General features: G+C 37.6%; 1 protein-coding gene across 3 annotated transcripts in view; it reads right to left on the reverse strand.

The window, feature by feature from the left end:
• LOC149787814 (uncharacterized) overlaps positions 1-17,584 on the reverse strand; it is a 141,863-nt gene that overhangs the window by 113,054 nt on the left and 11,225 nt on the right. For all 3 annotated transcript variants that reach the window (XM_089974024.1, XM_089974023.1, XM_089974025.1), the window contains 2 exons: positions 15,830-15,982; positions 9,036-9,248 (listed from right to left, as the gene is read on the reverse strand). In XM_089974024.1, coding sequence (XP_089830150.1) covers positions 9,036-9,248; positions 15,830-15,982 — 366 coding nt within the window. The remainder of the gene's footprint in view (positions 1-9,035; positions 9,249-15,829; positions 15,983-17,584) is intronic.

Raw genomic sequence — 17,584 nt, forward strand, 5'->3', positions numbered from 1 at the left:
TATATATATATATATATATATATATATATATATATATATATATATATATATATATATATATATATATATATTTCTTATTTAAATGTTTGTCTTAAATATAATATGAGGAGCTTGAAAGATTATCCGCAATCAAGCCTTGGAAAGCTTCTAGATTCGATCTTGACAGACTAACCCCTGACTCGTGGAGACGAGCCCTGACTGATCTGTTTGATATTATCAGGAGTGCCAAAAAAGAATTTCGTAATGATGGAGCATCTCACGTATGGTCTACATTTAAAATTATACGCGACACTGACTCTGTCAAGGATGCTACAATGAATGATGCACGAGCGAAAACAATTATCGATTACCTCTTTGATAATCAGAAATATTTTTCAGAATAAAATTTATTGTGCAAGCAGATTCCGATACGTGGATTATCCGTGATAAAAATGACCTGTCCTTGCTAATGGAAAACCGTTCTGTTAAGTAAAATTTCCAAACCAGGAATGTTGACTGGCATTAATAAACCATATTATGCTCAAGCATATCCTGTGACTGCGGTCATTTATGGAATCTATCCGATAAAAACATAAAAAATCAATAAACTTGCCCCAATGAGATTCTCAAAGCTGAATTGTGTAGCCGAGCAAGTAATGGAACATTTAAAAAATGTGATGCGTGGAAATGGTCTAACTGATCTAAGACGTTCCAAGATAGCAGCGTGGGCTGAAAAAGTCAAGGATACAGGAGCGTCAATAAATGATGTTGCCGAGCTAGAAAAAGCACTAAGATTTCCCATAACCGTAACAACGATAACAGAGGAAGTATTATACAAATCGAAATATAATCAGAACGGAGCTCCAATAAATATCATTGATCATAACGCTCATGCTTGGACTAACGCAGTTATGATATTTCCGCGGGATCTTGTTGTGAAATATTACCCGCCAGAGAACTCTGGTAAAAATATGTTTGATTTTATTAAACAGATAAGCAAAAACGACTCTGTGTCGATGTGGTTGTTTAAAGGTTCTGAAGATGGCAAGTATGATCAATTTGTAAGATCTAACGGTGAATTATACTGGACGGAATCTCTGCAACAGGAAATGAAAAAACTCGCAGAGAGATATTCAGAAAACACTGAGCAGTTATTAACTAATTGTTTTACAGTTCCGAGTGTTGCTGCTCACGCTGCCAGAGAAAGAAATTCATGGAAGCCAACCCGAAGTGAGTTTCTCGAGGATATACAATTGAGTTGTGTCGAGTATGGACATGGTGGCTTGTGGAATACCAAGTATGACCGCAGCGAGATGATATCAGTTGATATAGTTGCGTGTTATTCAGGAAGCTTTCTTGGGATGGGCAAGTGTAGTGGATATTTTAAAAGATTTGGACATCCCACGAACTCGATGATGCGAGTTGCTATAAATGGTCCTTTACCCGATTTTGACTTGACAGGATTTGCTCGTGTGACATCGTTTGAATTCGCTGAAGAGCTTCATCCAATTTGTTATGTTTGGTTTGGCAGACATTTCTCAGAGAAACGTTGGACACCAATAGTGTTGTTGCGATATATGCTGGACAGCCGAATATTGGTATCGTTGACGGTCAGTGAAGTAATCATATCATATCGACCGCAGACTTCGGTTTGGTTACCAACACCGGAGCGTATCAGTCTCGATGAAGTCATTGAGGAATATGCATGAGAGTGTCCCCATCAGACCATGGATGTCATTAACAATAACACTCCTAATATTTTCAGGATTAAACTCCGCAATAGTGAAAAAACAGCAAAAGATCTCGATAGAAGAATAATCGGTAAATTTACTCAAGGTGGTGCATATGATTATAAACGACATCACTCACGATTGATTATGGATGATGCTAATTATATTTTATAATTGCTGATGCCGCTGCAAGAAATATATTTTGTAATCGGGAGGACGCTTTCTTGTCCGACGGAACACGGTTGATCACAGTTGTTAGTTATATTAATGGAGAATCACCTCAGTACACACATTTAAGATCTTCGATGCTGGCTTATGTTTCTATAAATTTGCTATCGCAAGTAAATAGATTTCCCGACACTGCAGTTAGAGTTGCAACAGATTCATTTTATATCGATAAAAGATATTCAGAATCACTGGCTCGTTTTACAAGCACTGATGAATCATGGAGTTCATGGAGAATAAAAAGGGAAATGTTACATGGATATTGTGAATCCGCTGATGTTGCGATTAAAGATAATTATTGTAAATCAGAAATGTCGTTGGCGCCGTCTGTGAATGATTAAATCACCAGACACAAAACCGTTTATTTGAACGGACCGGGAGGTTCTGGTAAGACAACTCAAGCGATTGAATTATTTCGAAATTCAGATATATTAAAAATATTTCTTGACTGGCTGCTAATAAAAAATACTGCTGGATAATGTGCGACAATCACAGTCAGCCACCACCTTTTGTTGGTCTATCTCCGCATTTGTGGTAAAAAGATTTTGTAGATTATTATGAAGAAGTGTCTGGTGATTATAGATCTCTTGATGCAGTGTTGAAGGAATTTAAAACATTATTCAGATTACAACCGAATAAAATTCAATGTGAAATTATGCGTAAAATAATTTCAGAGACTTCAATGAGCGACTTTTGGAAAACGTGGAAACCAAACGATTTGATAGTGGCAAGTAGAAAGATAGTCAGAGACACACTTCAACAGCAGTTATTTCAATTATAACAAGAAAAGTTTCCAATGTTGCCAGTGCCATTGTGTTATAGACCAGCTGATATGCGGTTACAAAATACTGACGTTGATATACCAGGACAGTCAAGAGAACAGAATTTAGTATTAAATGATATTGTCACAGTTGATGTCAATGTTGTTGAAGATGCACTAAAAATGAACAAATACCCGTGGACGCTAGGATACGCAATGACGATTCATTCGTCTCAAGGACTGACTATTTCTGATACAGTTGTTTGGATCGTTGATGATCGCATCGAGTGGTCAAACTTAGTTTACTTAGCTGTGTCCAGAGTCAGAAGAATATCTCAGTTGCGAAGAATTGTCTTGGAAGAGTCAATGGCTGATAAAATTAATAATGAAAATGACAGTGACATAATAAGAAAAAAATTGGCTGGTTACAAACAGAGTGACAAAAAAAAATAATCGAGAATTTGACCTTGATGTTGAATTTATCATGACACTGAAACAACAACAGAATAATCACTGTGTGAGCTGTAATTGTATAATGTTGTGGTGTTACACTAATAAAAATCCAAAACAATTTACCGTAGACAGAAAAGATAATAGTCGCGGTGATACACGACAAAATGTGATGTTGACATGTCTTGAATGTAATCGAAGTCGTGGTGCTAGTTAAGTGATTTGGGCGGTAATTGTGTGTCTTCGGGAATTACTTGTAATTGTTCACGTGTGAATCCACGTTGAGAAGCAGTTGAATCCAGTCTGTAGATTGCTGGTCTACCAGTGGATCTAATTATGTAAGATATCTTGCGTGTCATGATGCTCCAGATAGGATCAGTCGCTCTTTTTTTACCATCTTCAAGTTCACCTGGTTCATATAAATATCTTACAGTGACATCATCCAGTATTGGTTGTGCTGAAAAATCACGTCGTTGTACAGGTATATTTTTTTTGGTAATTGCATTAATATGTTTCATGTTGGTTGTTCGAGTAATTTCATTATTTAATGCAGCTATCACGCTTGGTAATCTTGCAACCCATTCGCGAGATCTCTTGTCCTGAATGAATTCCTTTGCGTACTGATATCCAAATAACCGCTCAGCAAGTGTTCAATTAAATTGTTCAACAATTGCCTGATCACGATGAATCTCAGTATGTCCTTGTCTGATGGTGACGTTATGTTGCTTCATCGTTGATGATACTGCACCCTGAAATTCCCTGCCAGGATCAACTTGTAATAGATTTGGCCACCGTAGAGGTCCTCATTGATAAATTCGTTCAAAAGCAGAAGCAACCTCAGATGCTGTTTTAGTCGTTAACGGTTCTGCATCTTTGTATTTACTTGCAACATCAACTACAGTTAATGCATACTTGTATGTAATTTGACGTCTTTGGATTTTAACGGTATCATGTGGTAGAAATAATATATCAGCTTGATGAACTTCATTAGGAACACTAACATTAAAATGTGCAAAATTAATTTTCTTAGGACGCGGTAGATAAATTTGCCATATTGCCTGTCTGGATAACCAATCTGCTGCAGTATCATGTGTGACTTTTGCTGCACCGGCAAGTTTACTAATTGCTGTGCTACCCCTCCAGTATCCTCTTGGGGAATAATAAATTGACTCCATTATAATTAATTACCAGCACCTAATACAAGCTTAGATTTCATCGCAGATTTTATTAACCAACTAGCTAACCTCTCCTTGAAAGATTTATCAGTGATGGAATTTAGCGCGTGAATTAATTTCACATCCACGAGATGCCTATCTTGTAGATTTTTACTTTTATAAGCTACATCATGGACATGACATGCTTTATCGATAACATTTATCGGATACTCACCTGGTTTTGGTTGATCTTGATCATCAAGTCTGATATCAAGTCTGGTTCCAGGACCACAATAGTTATATCCTGGTAGATGTTTTTCTCCTGGGTATTTAGCCCACGGAGGTCCTGGTGATTTTCCTAACTTGGCGGCAATATCACCTCCTCGTTTTTTTTTTTACTTGACTTTGGTTTTGGCACTGACTTACCACCTGACGGAGTCAGGGAGATAAATTTGAACTTTTTTATACTGCATCGCTCACACTTACCCGAAACCGCAGATCTGTTATTTTTTGTTGTAACAGTTGTTAGATCACTTGTTGGGGTACGTGCTCTACATTTCACACAATATAAATCCATATTTATATTATATTATTCTAATGGAGATCACTGACTTTTCTGCTACAAGGAAACGAGAACCAGTTAAGCATCACGCAGCGCTACCAAATTCTGTTCGTATGATTATAATTGGCCCATCTGGTAGTGGTAAGACACAGTTGTTACTTAATTTAATAATGCAGTGGATGAAGTGGGACAAGTTGTATTTGGTAGCACCAAGTGTGGACGATCAACGATGCTACAAAGTGTTAAAAGATTTTAATGAAAGTGCAAAGTCATTAAACGACGGTGATGATGTTGTTGAATTTATAATTGACATTAATGAAGCGCCAAGTATTGATGATATTGATAGATTTATTAATAATTTAGTTGTTTATGATGATGTCATGTTGGATAAGCAATTAAATCCTGCCAAGATATTTTCCAGAGGCAGACACAAAAACACTGATGTGATTTATGTGACCCAGCGATACACCCAAATTCCTAAAGTGATCAGGGATAACTGTAATATTCTTGCAGTGTTTAACGGAGTTGATACGGAGTTGATGATGTCATGTTGGATAAGCAATTAAATCCTGCCAAGATATTTTCCAGAGGCAGACACAAAAACACTGATGTGATTTATGTAACCCAGCGATACACCCAAATTCCTAAAGTGATCAGGGATAACTGTAATATTCTTGCAGTGTTTAACGGAGTTGATACACACACGTTACGAAATATACATCAGACTGGGTGCAGTGGTGATATGGATATCAATAAGTTTAGAAATTTATTTAGTCATGCCCAGTCAACCCCGCATGGATTTATAACAATAAATTTACATGATCCTCGGACACGGTATCGAGTAGGTCTTGATACGATCTTTGGATAATTTTTCGTATTTCGGTAAAGACCTTAATTTTCGAAAAAGGACACAGGAAGCAGCAGGGAGGGCAATGACAACAAAGGGCAGCAATGACGGTGACAATTGCGTTTACATAAAGCGTCATCGCGTTTTATAAAGGGCTTATTTCAGCATTTGGAACCTTCTAAAAGTTGTAGGATTTGCCCTCCCTGGTGCTACTTATGCCATGGATACATAAGTTAACCTAGACTTTTATAAAGGGCTTATTTCAGCATTTGGAACCTTCTAAAAGTTGTAGGATTTGCCCTCCCTGCTGCTACTTATGCCATGGATACATAAGTTAACCTAGACTTTTATGTCTTGGATAGATAAGTAATTGCATTTATTCCATTTTTTTAATAAAAAAACTGTTAACCTGTACACATACTGTCCCCTGGGATGGAACTCAGAACTCTACAAAAACTCTGCTAAAATTTGCACATAATTTTGTATGAACTTTTTTAAACCAGTTTCCTAGGAGATATGCTAATGTTTCAGACTAATTGATTCAGAAATTTTGACTGCTTTATCGTCTTATTGGGGAAGTGGATACATTGTTGCATGGGTGTAGCTAGTAGACTGGGTTCCACTTAATTTACTAGCTCGGTATGTTGTCTGGCTGGATGCCTTCACATAAAGCCTGACTCTGCCATCCACTTACCAAATGTCTTTGGATGGTGGGGGCAAGAGCATACATGCCAAGTTTTCTGGAACCAAATCAGGGAGATTTGTATTCAAAATCAGGGTGATTGGGTCCAAAGCAGGGAGATTAGCCTAATGACTATTTTTCTCATAAGTTTAAGTGCAAAAGTACAGTTCCTACCAGAGCTAAGTTAATAACTATGATGAATAATAGTTACTGAACTTTATTAATTTTGTTATATGTTATTTTCTTAATCTCACAAAAATAATTTAAGAATGTTCAAAAGAATCACTGTGGTTCAAAAAATAATGCCACGCTGGAACCTCAAGCACAAACAAACTTCAATTTTTTTTAGAATGTGTTGGTTGTCTTTCAGCCTTGTAGAGAAGCTCATTTTGCAGTGATACACAAATCATTTGAAGGTCTGAGCTCAAAACAGTCACACTTTGCCTTTATCTTACACGATATTACACGATATTAGTGATGACACAATTTTTCCACATAAATTTCCACTGTGGTCTGTCTGAATCTTCCTCAACATGCTGAAACAGTGATCAGGGTCTGCATTACTGTGTGACAAGCTGAGTGCTGCCATAGAGAGCATCACTAGATTTGGGAATCTGGGTTACTTCAAGGGTGTGGAAATTCTGCTCATGTCTACCCAGAAGACATCCATGGTGTTTCTCCCTGAGTGAAACTGGGGAGAGCTGGAAGTCCCAGAACTCATCTTCAAGCTGACACTTTTTGTTAGTTGCTGTAACCAATCTGTCACTCAGCTGAAGCTCCAATCTTCTCTCAGGATTCAGGTAACCAAGGGCCTTCAGGGTCTGGTCATTAAATGGAAACTTGGCTAGAATCTTTGCTTTAACTTCCACATAGAAGGACCTCACACTCCTAGAGAAGGAGCTCAGCTAGGTTGGAGAAATGTTGCCTGGGTTGTTGTGAACAAAAATGCCTGGCTTCCATACTCACTGCTAACAAACAGTTGTCATGCTGCTTTTCTGGTGACATAAAGTTGACCTCCGTAATGCTGGCTGATGCAGTGATAACACTTGTCTTCACATACTTTCCCATGAATTTCCGTAGAATTAGTTCCATCTCCACATGGAGGTATCCCACAGTAGCATCACCAGCCTGGAACATGGTGTTAAAATCATTCAGTGGTTCCGTGATGTAGAAAGTGATATGTCAGTTTTATCTCTGGGTTTTCAAGGTTCTGCACAGATTTGTTCACTCTACTCCCCGTCTTCACAGCATCTTCATGGCTCTGGAAATATGACTGAAGAGCTGGCCACTGTTGAAAGAAGTGTGTAATGCATTTCTGGAGTAACAGCCACTTGTGCTACAATGCTTGACCAGTTTGTACTCCTCAGTGTTGGTAAACTGTAGGAATTCTTTATACACCTCTCTATGCTTGGAACTGTAAGTGAAGTGATAGCAGGTGTCAACCAGAAGTTCTTCAACTGGGACAGCCAATTTCTTCAAACCATACTGTATACAGGTACTGGCCAAATGGCAGATACACACAAAGTCAATTACATTTGGTTGCTGTTCACGAACTCTGGAGACGATGGAATTTTTCGTTCCAACCATTACATTTGCATTGTCACTTCTAAACCCTACTAGGTTCTTTCACGGAATCTGTCTGTTTGTTAAGACTTCTTGAAGACATCAACTGCAAATTGGCATTGCCAGGAATATGGTTGTCACTCTGTGAATGTAACTGTCAAACACCTGTTCAAGAATTGCTACACACTTTTCATCACCATTGTCATTAGACTCATCCATCATCAGTGAGAAAGGGTTTGACTTGCATAGTAAAGAAACTTCTTTGTCATACATTGGACCCAGTGCATTGGTAACAGTATTTTTTACCTTAGTTCTTTTGCAGTGAAACGGGAAGGGATTTCAATTAGGAAATCGAAACCTAGATGAACAACCCAATAAATAACACTAGGGAGAAAAAAAATGCCCCATCAAAAATTTGTTATTAAACAAATTTTTGGTCAAAATTCTTTTCATAAAGAAAAGAAGACCCACACAAGCACCTTAGGGGGAAACAAATCCACATGAAAACACGTTTAATTTTTGGGGAAAAGTGGGGGGGGGGGCATCTGTCTGGTGCCGCCCCTCCCTCTCCAAGCAAATCGGTAGATCAGAAGATGGGGTCGAAAATCAAAATACTCCGGGACAATTTGGGAGACTTGGCATGTATGCAAGAGTGAAGTCCAGCTGTCTGTTCATAGACCAGGTGGTTTCAGAAACATAACTCTATCTTTCTGTGGTCTTTTTTTCTCAAAACTTATATAACTTAGCTATGGATGGATGCAGAAACCTTATAATTGCTGTTGCTGTTACTTGGTCTCATGTCAAGGTCACTGGAACTGAAAATGATTTTCCTTTCTGATCAGTAGATGAAAGGTTAAGGTCCTTGGGTGTTTAATTGTAAAATTATGCATGTTTTATATTTGTAATAGCTATGATTTGTTGGGAGGTAGGGTGGGGATCAGTCATTTTGATGGCGGCTATTTGTAGCATGGTAGCAAGTTATAAAATGTCAAGAACTTAAGCTGCTTTATTGCTACATGTAAAAATTATGCTGTAGGCAGATGCATATTTTCAAAGCATATTTCTTGAAGATACTACACTTGCCTTAACAAGAGAGCTGTATTTTCTCCAATATTTTGCAGAGGTTTCTTCTTGCTTCCATCTGATTCGACAAAATATCAAAAGTAGGACAATAGTTGCGAAGACAAGGACCCCAGCAGGGATACAGATTAACATGATGGTCACAGGTGTAAAGAACTCGTCATTCTTTGGAGCTATAATTGGAATGGCAGCTGCAGACATAATGGGTTGAAGAACCTGCAATAGATGGTTTAATATGATGTGATGATAATTACTTTTGGCTGTATGATTTTTCAGCCTCCATAAGAAATGTGGAGCAGAAGTTAATTCCATGAAAATTTAATGATATGCTAAGACCTGTGTAACTTAAAAAAATATCATGGTTGGGAGATGATCATTCCAATATTGACCGTATAGATCTGTGTGGAGGAAGCATGGAAAGGCATCTGAATATGTTTTATATATCTTTTTGACAAAAATTGGGATAGTTACATGAAATTATGCTAGCTAAACTATGATTTTTATTTGCCAGGGCTAGTTATGATAGTCAGGAATCCCTATTACTGAGTGTTCTATTGTTATGTATATTTAATTAGTATTTTTTAGTTTTTCTGCATTATTATATGTTATGTATAATTGTATTTTGGACTTGACCTTGTCCAAAATCATGTTCACTTTGCACCTGACCAGTAACTTTTATTTTGTAAACAAATAATGCATAGTTAATATTTCTCTACGAGTGTGGGTTAAATGTTAGGATTGTTATCAGTGGAGGTAAATATATTTATTTGGGTCTGTGTCTATGACATTCGAATTTTCGATTTAAGCTGGTAGAAGAAATCTCCCCATATGCATAAACTGTATGGGGTGTCATTCAAACCATACTTGCAACATTTGCAACATTGGTTTGAAGAGAGATTGACCTAGGTATTTTAGAGAGCTAAGAAACATTCACACAAGTCTGCAGACTACATCATCATTGCTGCCTTGATTGCTAAATTCCTTACGGTAGAAAGATTGCCAATTCAGAAAAGATCCTGCGATCTTTACCTTTACAGGCCTCATGCAAAGTTTTCAGACATACTGTCACTGCCACAGCCAGAGGATACAAGCACTGTGTTGATGGTACCATACCTACCAATCTTCCAGATATTAGGATACAAGCACTGTGTTGATGGTACCATACCTACCAATCTTCCAGATATTAGGATACAAGCACTGTGTTGATGGTACCATACCTACCAATCTTCCAGATATTAGGAGAGGGTGATTGAGACTCAGCAAGTGGGTTTTGTGGTCCCATGTGGGGTCAGTGCATAAGACCCAAATAAGCAGTGCTGTACAGTTGAAAATAGGTTATCTAGTTGTATAAGCCTGTACATCATTAATGGGAATTCAGATGTGAATTAAAGAAAATTATATAACTATTTTGTTTGAAGGCACCTCAAAAGAAAACAAGCTGGTAAACTTGGCATTTTCATATATCCTCACTTGCACATACACACAAGAAGTCACACACACACAGTCACAACCACATAGACATAAATAAAACTGAAAATGTGCTCATAGGACACTGATTCTCTGCCACAGTCACCATTTCTTGGACAATAGATTACAGCATTAACTTGTAGATGCTGACTTAGCATAATTAAGTGGAGGGTTTGAAGGTGATACAAGTTTCATTAGTGTCAGTCTTTGTGCTCATTAGAAATTTGATGATACTGTTGTTCAAAAGAGTGAAGTAAGTGGGCACCCTGCAAGTCATGCAGATCATTGTGATTTTAAGTGGTTCTGCATGAAGAGGAACACTTGCTGTTAGCACTGAGAGGTCCTTCTATCTGCTGAGATGTAGCTCAAAATTATGATCATGTGATCCAGAGGGCAAATTCCAATTTCCACTGGGATATGAGGATCATCTGTAGGGATCTCATGAATAAAATGAAACTCACTGGATGTACTGAAAAGGGCCAAGATGCAAAGATATTCCTGGGCTGTGATTAGACTCTCAAAGTGGATAGAAGACAATACTGAGATGCTTTTTAAGGCAACATTTTGAGGGAGACATACTGATGTCAAATGAAATATTTGGATGGAACGAAATCAGATTTGTCCTTGTTGGCAATAAATCCAATGCAAAGCAAGAGTGACACATGGGATTTCATGTCTTGGTACAAAAATCTGTTCACCTTAATGTTTTTGTAGAATTTCACTCAGGTATCTGTGTTCCATAGAGGTGAATCTGAAGACTGATATGACTCTGTCTGTGTTTTGGGACCCCAGATGGCTAAATGGTCTAATGTGCTCACCTTTACAGATCACTCACACATCTTACCTTTGTCACATGGGTTAGAGTCACTGCTCTGGCGAACATAGGTATGTGAGAAAGCTGGTCAGCTGCTTCCTCCACCAAATATACTGGCTGCTTACAGTATGTTGTCATGTGCTGAAAAATGGCATTAAACCCCAAGCACAGAAGAAAACTGTCTATGATTCATGTGAAGACCTCAGGACTGAGGTTCAGATCAAACGGGGAGTGCCTGAACTGATGCATATCCAGTAGTACCCATGTAAGCAAATCTAAAGAATTTGCCATTGCCTGTGAATGGAAAAATGTCGTTATGTATTTTGGATGTCTAAGCATTCCAAACTTGGGTTTCTGAATGTGCTGGGTAAATGATTGGTTAGAGCTTGCCATTGACCTTGGGAACAAGGAAAAGTCAGAAGTAAAATCACATTGTGTTTGTACTTTGAGTAATATATGCCCTTTTATAAGGAGTCTTTATTTGTTCATGCAGGACATTGACTTAATAGGATCTCTGTAGTGAATGGAGCCCTTGACAGTCAGTGTGGGTGACTTAACATAGCAAGTTTATCCGAGATAAATGTAAAACCTATGAGTAATCAGGGCAGAGTCTCTCCCATTATGTTGCAAAGTACTGTAGTGTTCCTACTACTGGGATGTCAGAGAAGAGCAATATGAGCTGAGCATCTGTTTATGTGGGACAGTTTTAGGGAGAGAAGCATGGTCAAAGCTGGAAATTGCCTCCCTGTTTTGTTGGTGACTCCCATAAACTGGGCCCTCAGTTTGGAAAGTGGCTTGTTTTCTCTATCTGGCATGCTAAAGTTGGTCCTTATTTGTCTCTCTTACAAAACAACTGCTGGGCTCTGTGATACTGAGCCTGTGCAAGTTTTGCAACTTTGCTGACCTATTTCCTGATCTCCATTATGAGGTCTTGGAATAGAAGGCTGGAAGATAAATGGTTGCAATCCATAGATGGCCTTATGAAGATCTTTTGGCAGTGCTGATGTGGATAGGACTGCAGTGAAATAGGAGATTGAGAACTAAGCTGTCCTTTTGATCCAGAAAATGTGTCATATACAAGACTGACTCTTAGATGTATATGTTGATGGAGGAATATAGGTTTTACTCAGATTCTGAAATTTAGCTATTAAGAAATATGTCTTGCACTGCCAATAGATACAGTGTTGCATACCAATTGCATGCCACTAAAGGATTTCCAGTCTATGCATATCAAGGAAGGTATTGATATTTTCAGGCCTTTAATATCTCTGATAACAGCAGACTTCATTGTGGAAGTCAAGTGTATTTTGTTGAAAGCCAGACTGAAGTTAGATGGTAGGGGTTATTGTGAAAATAGTAGTCTGTTGATGCTTGGATCCTGAAGTTGTCTTTCAAAGCAGTGTAGGATGTCAGCAACTAAAACAAAGTGTTCAAGGTAGAATTCTACAAAAGATCACTGATGGACCAGGAGAAGGCATAAACCAGAAGACTTCTTAAGTATAAATACTTATGGATGAGTCTTTCTTGCGAGTCATTGCTTTAAAGGATGATGAGGGTTTTGTGCCATTGACTTCAAACTTGAAAGAGTGAGGTGGCAAAAAAGCTGCCTGAAATGTGCCAGTCCATCACGCTCCACCACTGCATATTGCAGGAGACAGATTCACCTAATCTGGTGCAGGTTACACTAGGCATCCAGGACAGAACCAGAACTGGAGATGGCTTGACCTGATGCCTGACACTATCGATATCTCGAGTCCAAAACTGGGCATACCAGGAAGATAAATCATCATTCCCATTTCTGGTACTAGAGGGCATGGGATAAATCAAGACTGTTCCAGAACTAGAGTGGATGTGGTCCTGTGCAAGTTTGACATTTGCTGTTGTTGTTGTAGGGTTTAACACCATTTTTCAGCACACAATAGGCTATGTATGGTGGCCAGTATTGATGGTGGAGGAAGAACCTGGGAAACCCCAGGAAGAACCACCAACCCACGAGAAGCTACTGGCAAGCTTTCTCACATACCCACATTGGCCAAATCCTAGACTTGAACCCATGCAGATAGGTGAGATGGCAGTGATCCATAATGGAGAGTGCTTTAACCACTCGGCCACTTGACATCTGCTGTGACAGTCATAGGCCAGCTCAGGCTATTGAGGGAATGGTCACCATAACCAGCATTGGGGTCTGCAAGTGGTGATGTTGCACATCATGGACTGGAACTGGACAGATCCATTACCAGGACTGGTCAAAATGAGCCACTGTACCACATACCTTGTGTCACAGCATGTTACATGAGCAACATGATTTTAACTCACAAACCCCACAATTTGATTTTGTTTATAAAACTTGATTTTCAGTGAATCTTATTTTTTATAAAAGAGAGAGACCTTTTTATCACACCATAACCTATAAACTGTAAAAACAATAACCAGTCTTGAGTTGCACAACTTGAAACAATACTCATGGAATACTAGCATGGCACTTTATACAGATAATTGTCATAGATGTGATTAAAGCAGTAAGAGATAAACAACCACCATTCCACTAATTAGCTACATGATTGACAATAGCTAGGGTGATTTATATTGCTGGTCCTCTCAATACTGCTGTGGGAATTGGCACAGGTAAAAGTACACAAAGTGGAGCAAGACAATTTGTTTAGTTTTGTAATTAAAAACAGATGTATGCTGAAGGAACAATAGCCCTTACTTCACCAGCCCTATTTATGTATGCTGAAGGAACAATAGCCCTTACTTCAATAGCCCTGCAGATGTATGCATAAGAAGTAATAGTCATTATTTCACTAGCCCAACATATTTATGCTGAAGGAACAATAACCCTTACTTACTAGCACTGCAGATGTATTCAAAAGAAGCAATAATCGTTATTACACTAGGCCTGCGTATGTATGCTGAAGGAACAATAGCCATTACTTCACTAGCCCTACATATATATGCTGATGTAACAATAGACCTTACTTCACTAGCCCTGCAGATGTGTGCAGAAGAAGCAGTAAGTTATTTCACTAGCCCTACTTATATATGCTGAAGGAATAATAGCCCTTACATCACTAGCCCTGCAGATGTATGCAGAAGAAGCCATAGTGTTTATTTCACTAGCCCTACATACATGTGCTGAAGGAACAAAGGCCCTTACTTCACTAGCCCTACCTATGTGTGCTGAAGGAGCAATAGCCCTTACTTTACTAGCCCTACAGATGTATGTTGAAGAAACAATAGCCCATCACTAGCCTACATATGTGTGCTGAAGAAACAATCATCCTTCACATCCCTATGCTTCATTGCTCTGCCCTTACTTCACTAGCCCTATTGCCCAGCATACTAGTGCTGAAGTCATCTTGGTTAAATATTACTAATTTTTTTTCCTGATCTATAGCAAAGTTTCTTTTGAAGTTGAATTTTGGATGTGATCATAAAATTGTCAAGCATGATTATTTCAGTAGCTGAAATGGTAAAATTGGGAGCAGTGCATAAGTGGGAATATGTCTTTGAAGGCAAAATGTTGAAATGCATCTGTGATCTACCATCACAATTTGCCAAGATCTGACATGATAACTAGTGCAGCCATTACATGTCTGACATTCCTTTCACAGCAATGCAGATGCAGAAAGATCATTTCCAGTGTACAGAAAAAACTGACAAGATATTCAGGAAGTTTGAGCAACAGTACAAGCAGACATTGACTTTTTAGCACATCAGTTGCTGGTGAACTGCACAGACCCATATCTGTGAGCACATAAGTTATCAGCAGATCTCTATCAATGCAGTTTGTTTGGAGTAATAAGTAGAACAAACAATATAGGTTCTGATCTGTCTTTGTCTTATGCGACAGCAAATCAGGGTTTATGTTGTGTGCAGTTGGACTTGACTTATAAACGAGTATATTCAGTTAATACATCATAGCATTTTTTATAAGCATGATTATGTTTGGGTCAAGACAATATGAAATTCCAGTCAAGAGAGTTTAATTAATTAACTCTACTGTGCAGCTCTACTGAACAAACAACAACAAAAATGTAATTCTGAGACACGGAATTTCCTTGCCTCATTGATTAACTTTACAGTCATTATTTTGCTCTCCCTTTTATTCATTAAAAGAATGTGAAAAATAATCACTCAGTTTGTTTTCTATTAGATGCATTACATGTTTCCATTGCAAACATGAAAGTTTTGTTGAAGACTTTGATGTTATTCAAGTGACTCCAGTCATATTAGGACAATATAAACATTGAAGCAGTCAGACCATACAGTGCCTAGAAAAGTAAGGGTCACATGTCACATATATATAAGATTTCTCAATTAAATAAATGAAAACGTGTGTTCTGCTTAATTCTTATATATATATATATATATATATATATATATATATATATATATATATATATATATATATATATATATATATATATACACACTAGTAACATTTGAGACCATACAGCACAAAACCATCAAATTTTATTATTCAGTCCTCTATTTTATAAGACAGTCTGCATACCGGATAAGTAAGAAGTGCACTGGTTTCCTGTATTGTGAGTTGTCCATACACAGCTGCAGCCTCCTTGACTGGTACTACAGCTCCATTCTCTTTGACATAGAATTGTGCACTGACTGTTTCTAAGGTCTTTTTATCTCGAGAGACATCAGTTATCTTGAACAAAAATATACTTGTACATGTGATTACCATCATGCAATTACTGTCCAGTCTCATTTATGTACAGGATTACACTGATTGGGTGATCCTGCTTTCAGACATGGGTAAATTTATGTTTTTATCAACAGGGACTTGAGCTGAAGAAAGTACATAAACAAAAATGTAGTTACATTTCAGAAATTATTTTCACAAATTTAAGTACGGAATGCATGCAATAAAGTTTACATGGAAATCAAAGCTTGTTGGAAAAGTTCACGATGTGAATGACTTCCATCTGGCATACATATATGAATATGCCATGCAAATTATGTATTATTACAGTATTCCTGGATGATTCTATTTTCTTTAAATAACTATTTATAATAAATAGAGTTGTTGTCAGATCTGAGTACAGCTGTAATGCAAACTATTTGCAGTAAAAAGTATCTGATAGCACAAGTTTTGGAGAGACATTTAAAATGTTGTATGACATGTCATACAGTTTTCACATGCATGTAATAGATAAGTGGTAGTGAAGTTAATGAGACAAGACACTAATTAGGGCCCCATTCAAAGTAGTCAGAAGAACAGCCCTATTGCAATCATGTTGGCTCATTTGTCGGTCTGTCAAGATGACTATACTGTCAATTGTTGGATATCAACTAAACATTTTGTTTTCATTTGTATACCAATGGGATCTCAAATTGGTTTAATTTTCAGCTTTCTAAGAAATAAATTAGAGGAGTTACAACCCCTGATTGTCCTGACTCCTAACTTTGATTTCCACAGTATAACTTTACTAAGAATTGGTGGATTTCAGTCAAGTTTAGCATGTAGCATTATACTGACGATAATGAGTTCGAATTGCAGCATTCCATGACATCATTTACAGGAGTTATGAATTAGCAGAGTTGGTAGAGCATTGGACTCACAGTTCTGGGTTAGTTGTCTTGATGTGTCCTTGGAAAAGGCACTTAACTCCCATTTTCTCAGCATGATATAGCCAATAATGTGTTGAAGTGCCTTTTTTTTAAAAAAGCAATCACTCTAACATTTGTTTCTGCAACATAACTTTACTAAGAATTTTCCATTAATATGTCAAGTCCATTGATTGCCTTATCTCTTTACTTTTTCAACCTACTGAGGACTGTTGGATATCAGCTGGAGTTTAATTGCAGATTCCTTGCAATGTAGTTTTGTTTCTGTATCACAACTTCACCTTTGGTGTGCAACTTTTTGTAGATGAGATTTCAGATGAGTTTAATTTTAGACTTCTACTTTCCATTACATTCTTTGTTAGGTTGCATATTGTAGAAAGCAGGCCACTTTGCAAAAGGAGTAGTTTGTAATGTTTGTATGACTTGCCATGATATAAACTATGGTAGAGTTGCCAGTCACACTGTCAGATTGAGATACTTTGGTTAATATTTGCAGTATGTCACAACTTGCTTGTACATTTTCAAGAAATATTTAGATATTTTTAACATCAAGTCCGATTATTGATATTATTTTTCTGATATGTTGACATGTTTTCATATTAAGATAGTTTTATCTCACCTGAGAATAACAGTCAAGATATAGGGATTGCTTTTCTGACTTGTTTTCTGCATGAACGTCAGT

The sequence above is a fragment of the Sinohyriopsis cumingii genome, chromosome 11, assembly GCF_028554795.1.
Source record: "Sinohyriopsis cumingii isolate HCF-2022 chromosome 11, ASM2855479v2, whole genome shotgun sequence".
NCBI classification, from domain to species: domain Eukaryota; kingdom Metazoa; phylum Mollusca; class Bivalvia; order Unionida; family Unionidae; genus Sinohyriopsis; species Sinohyriopsis cumingii.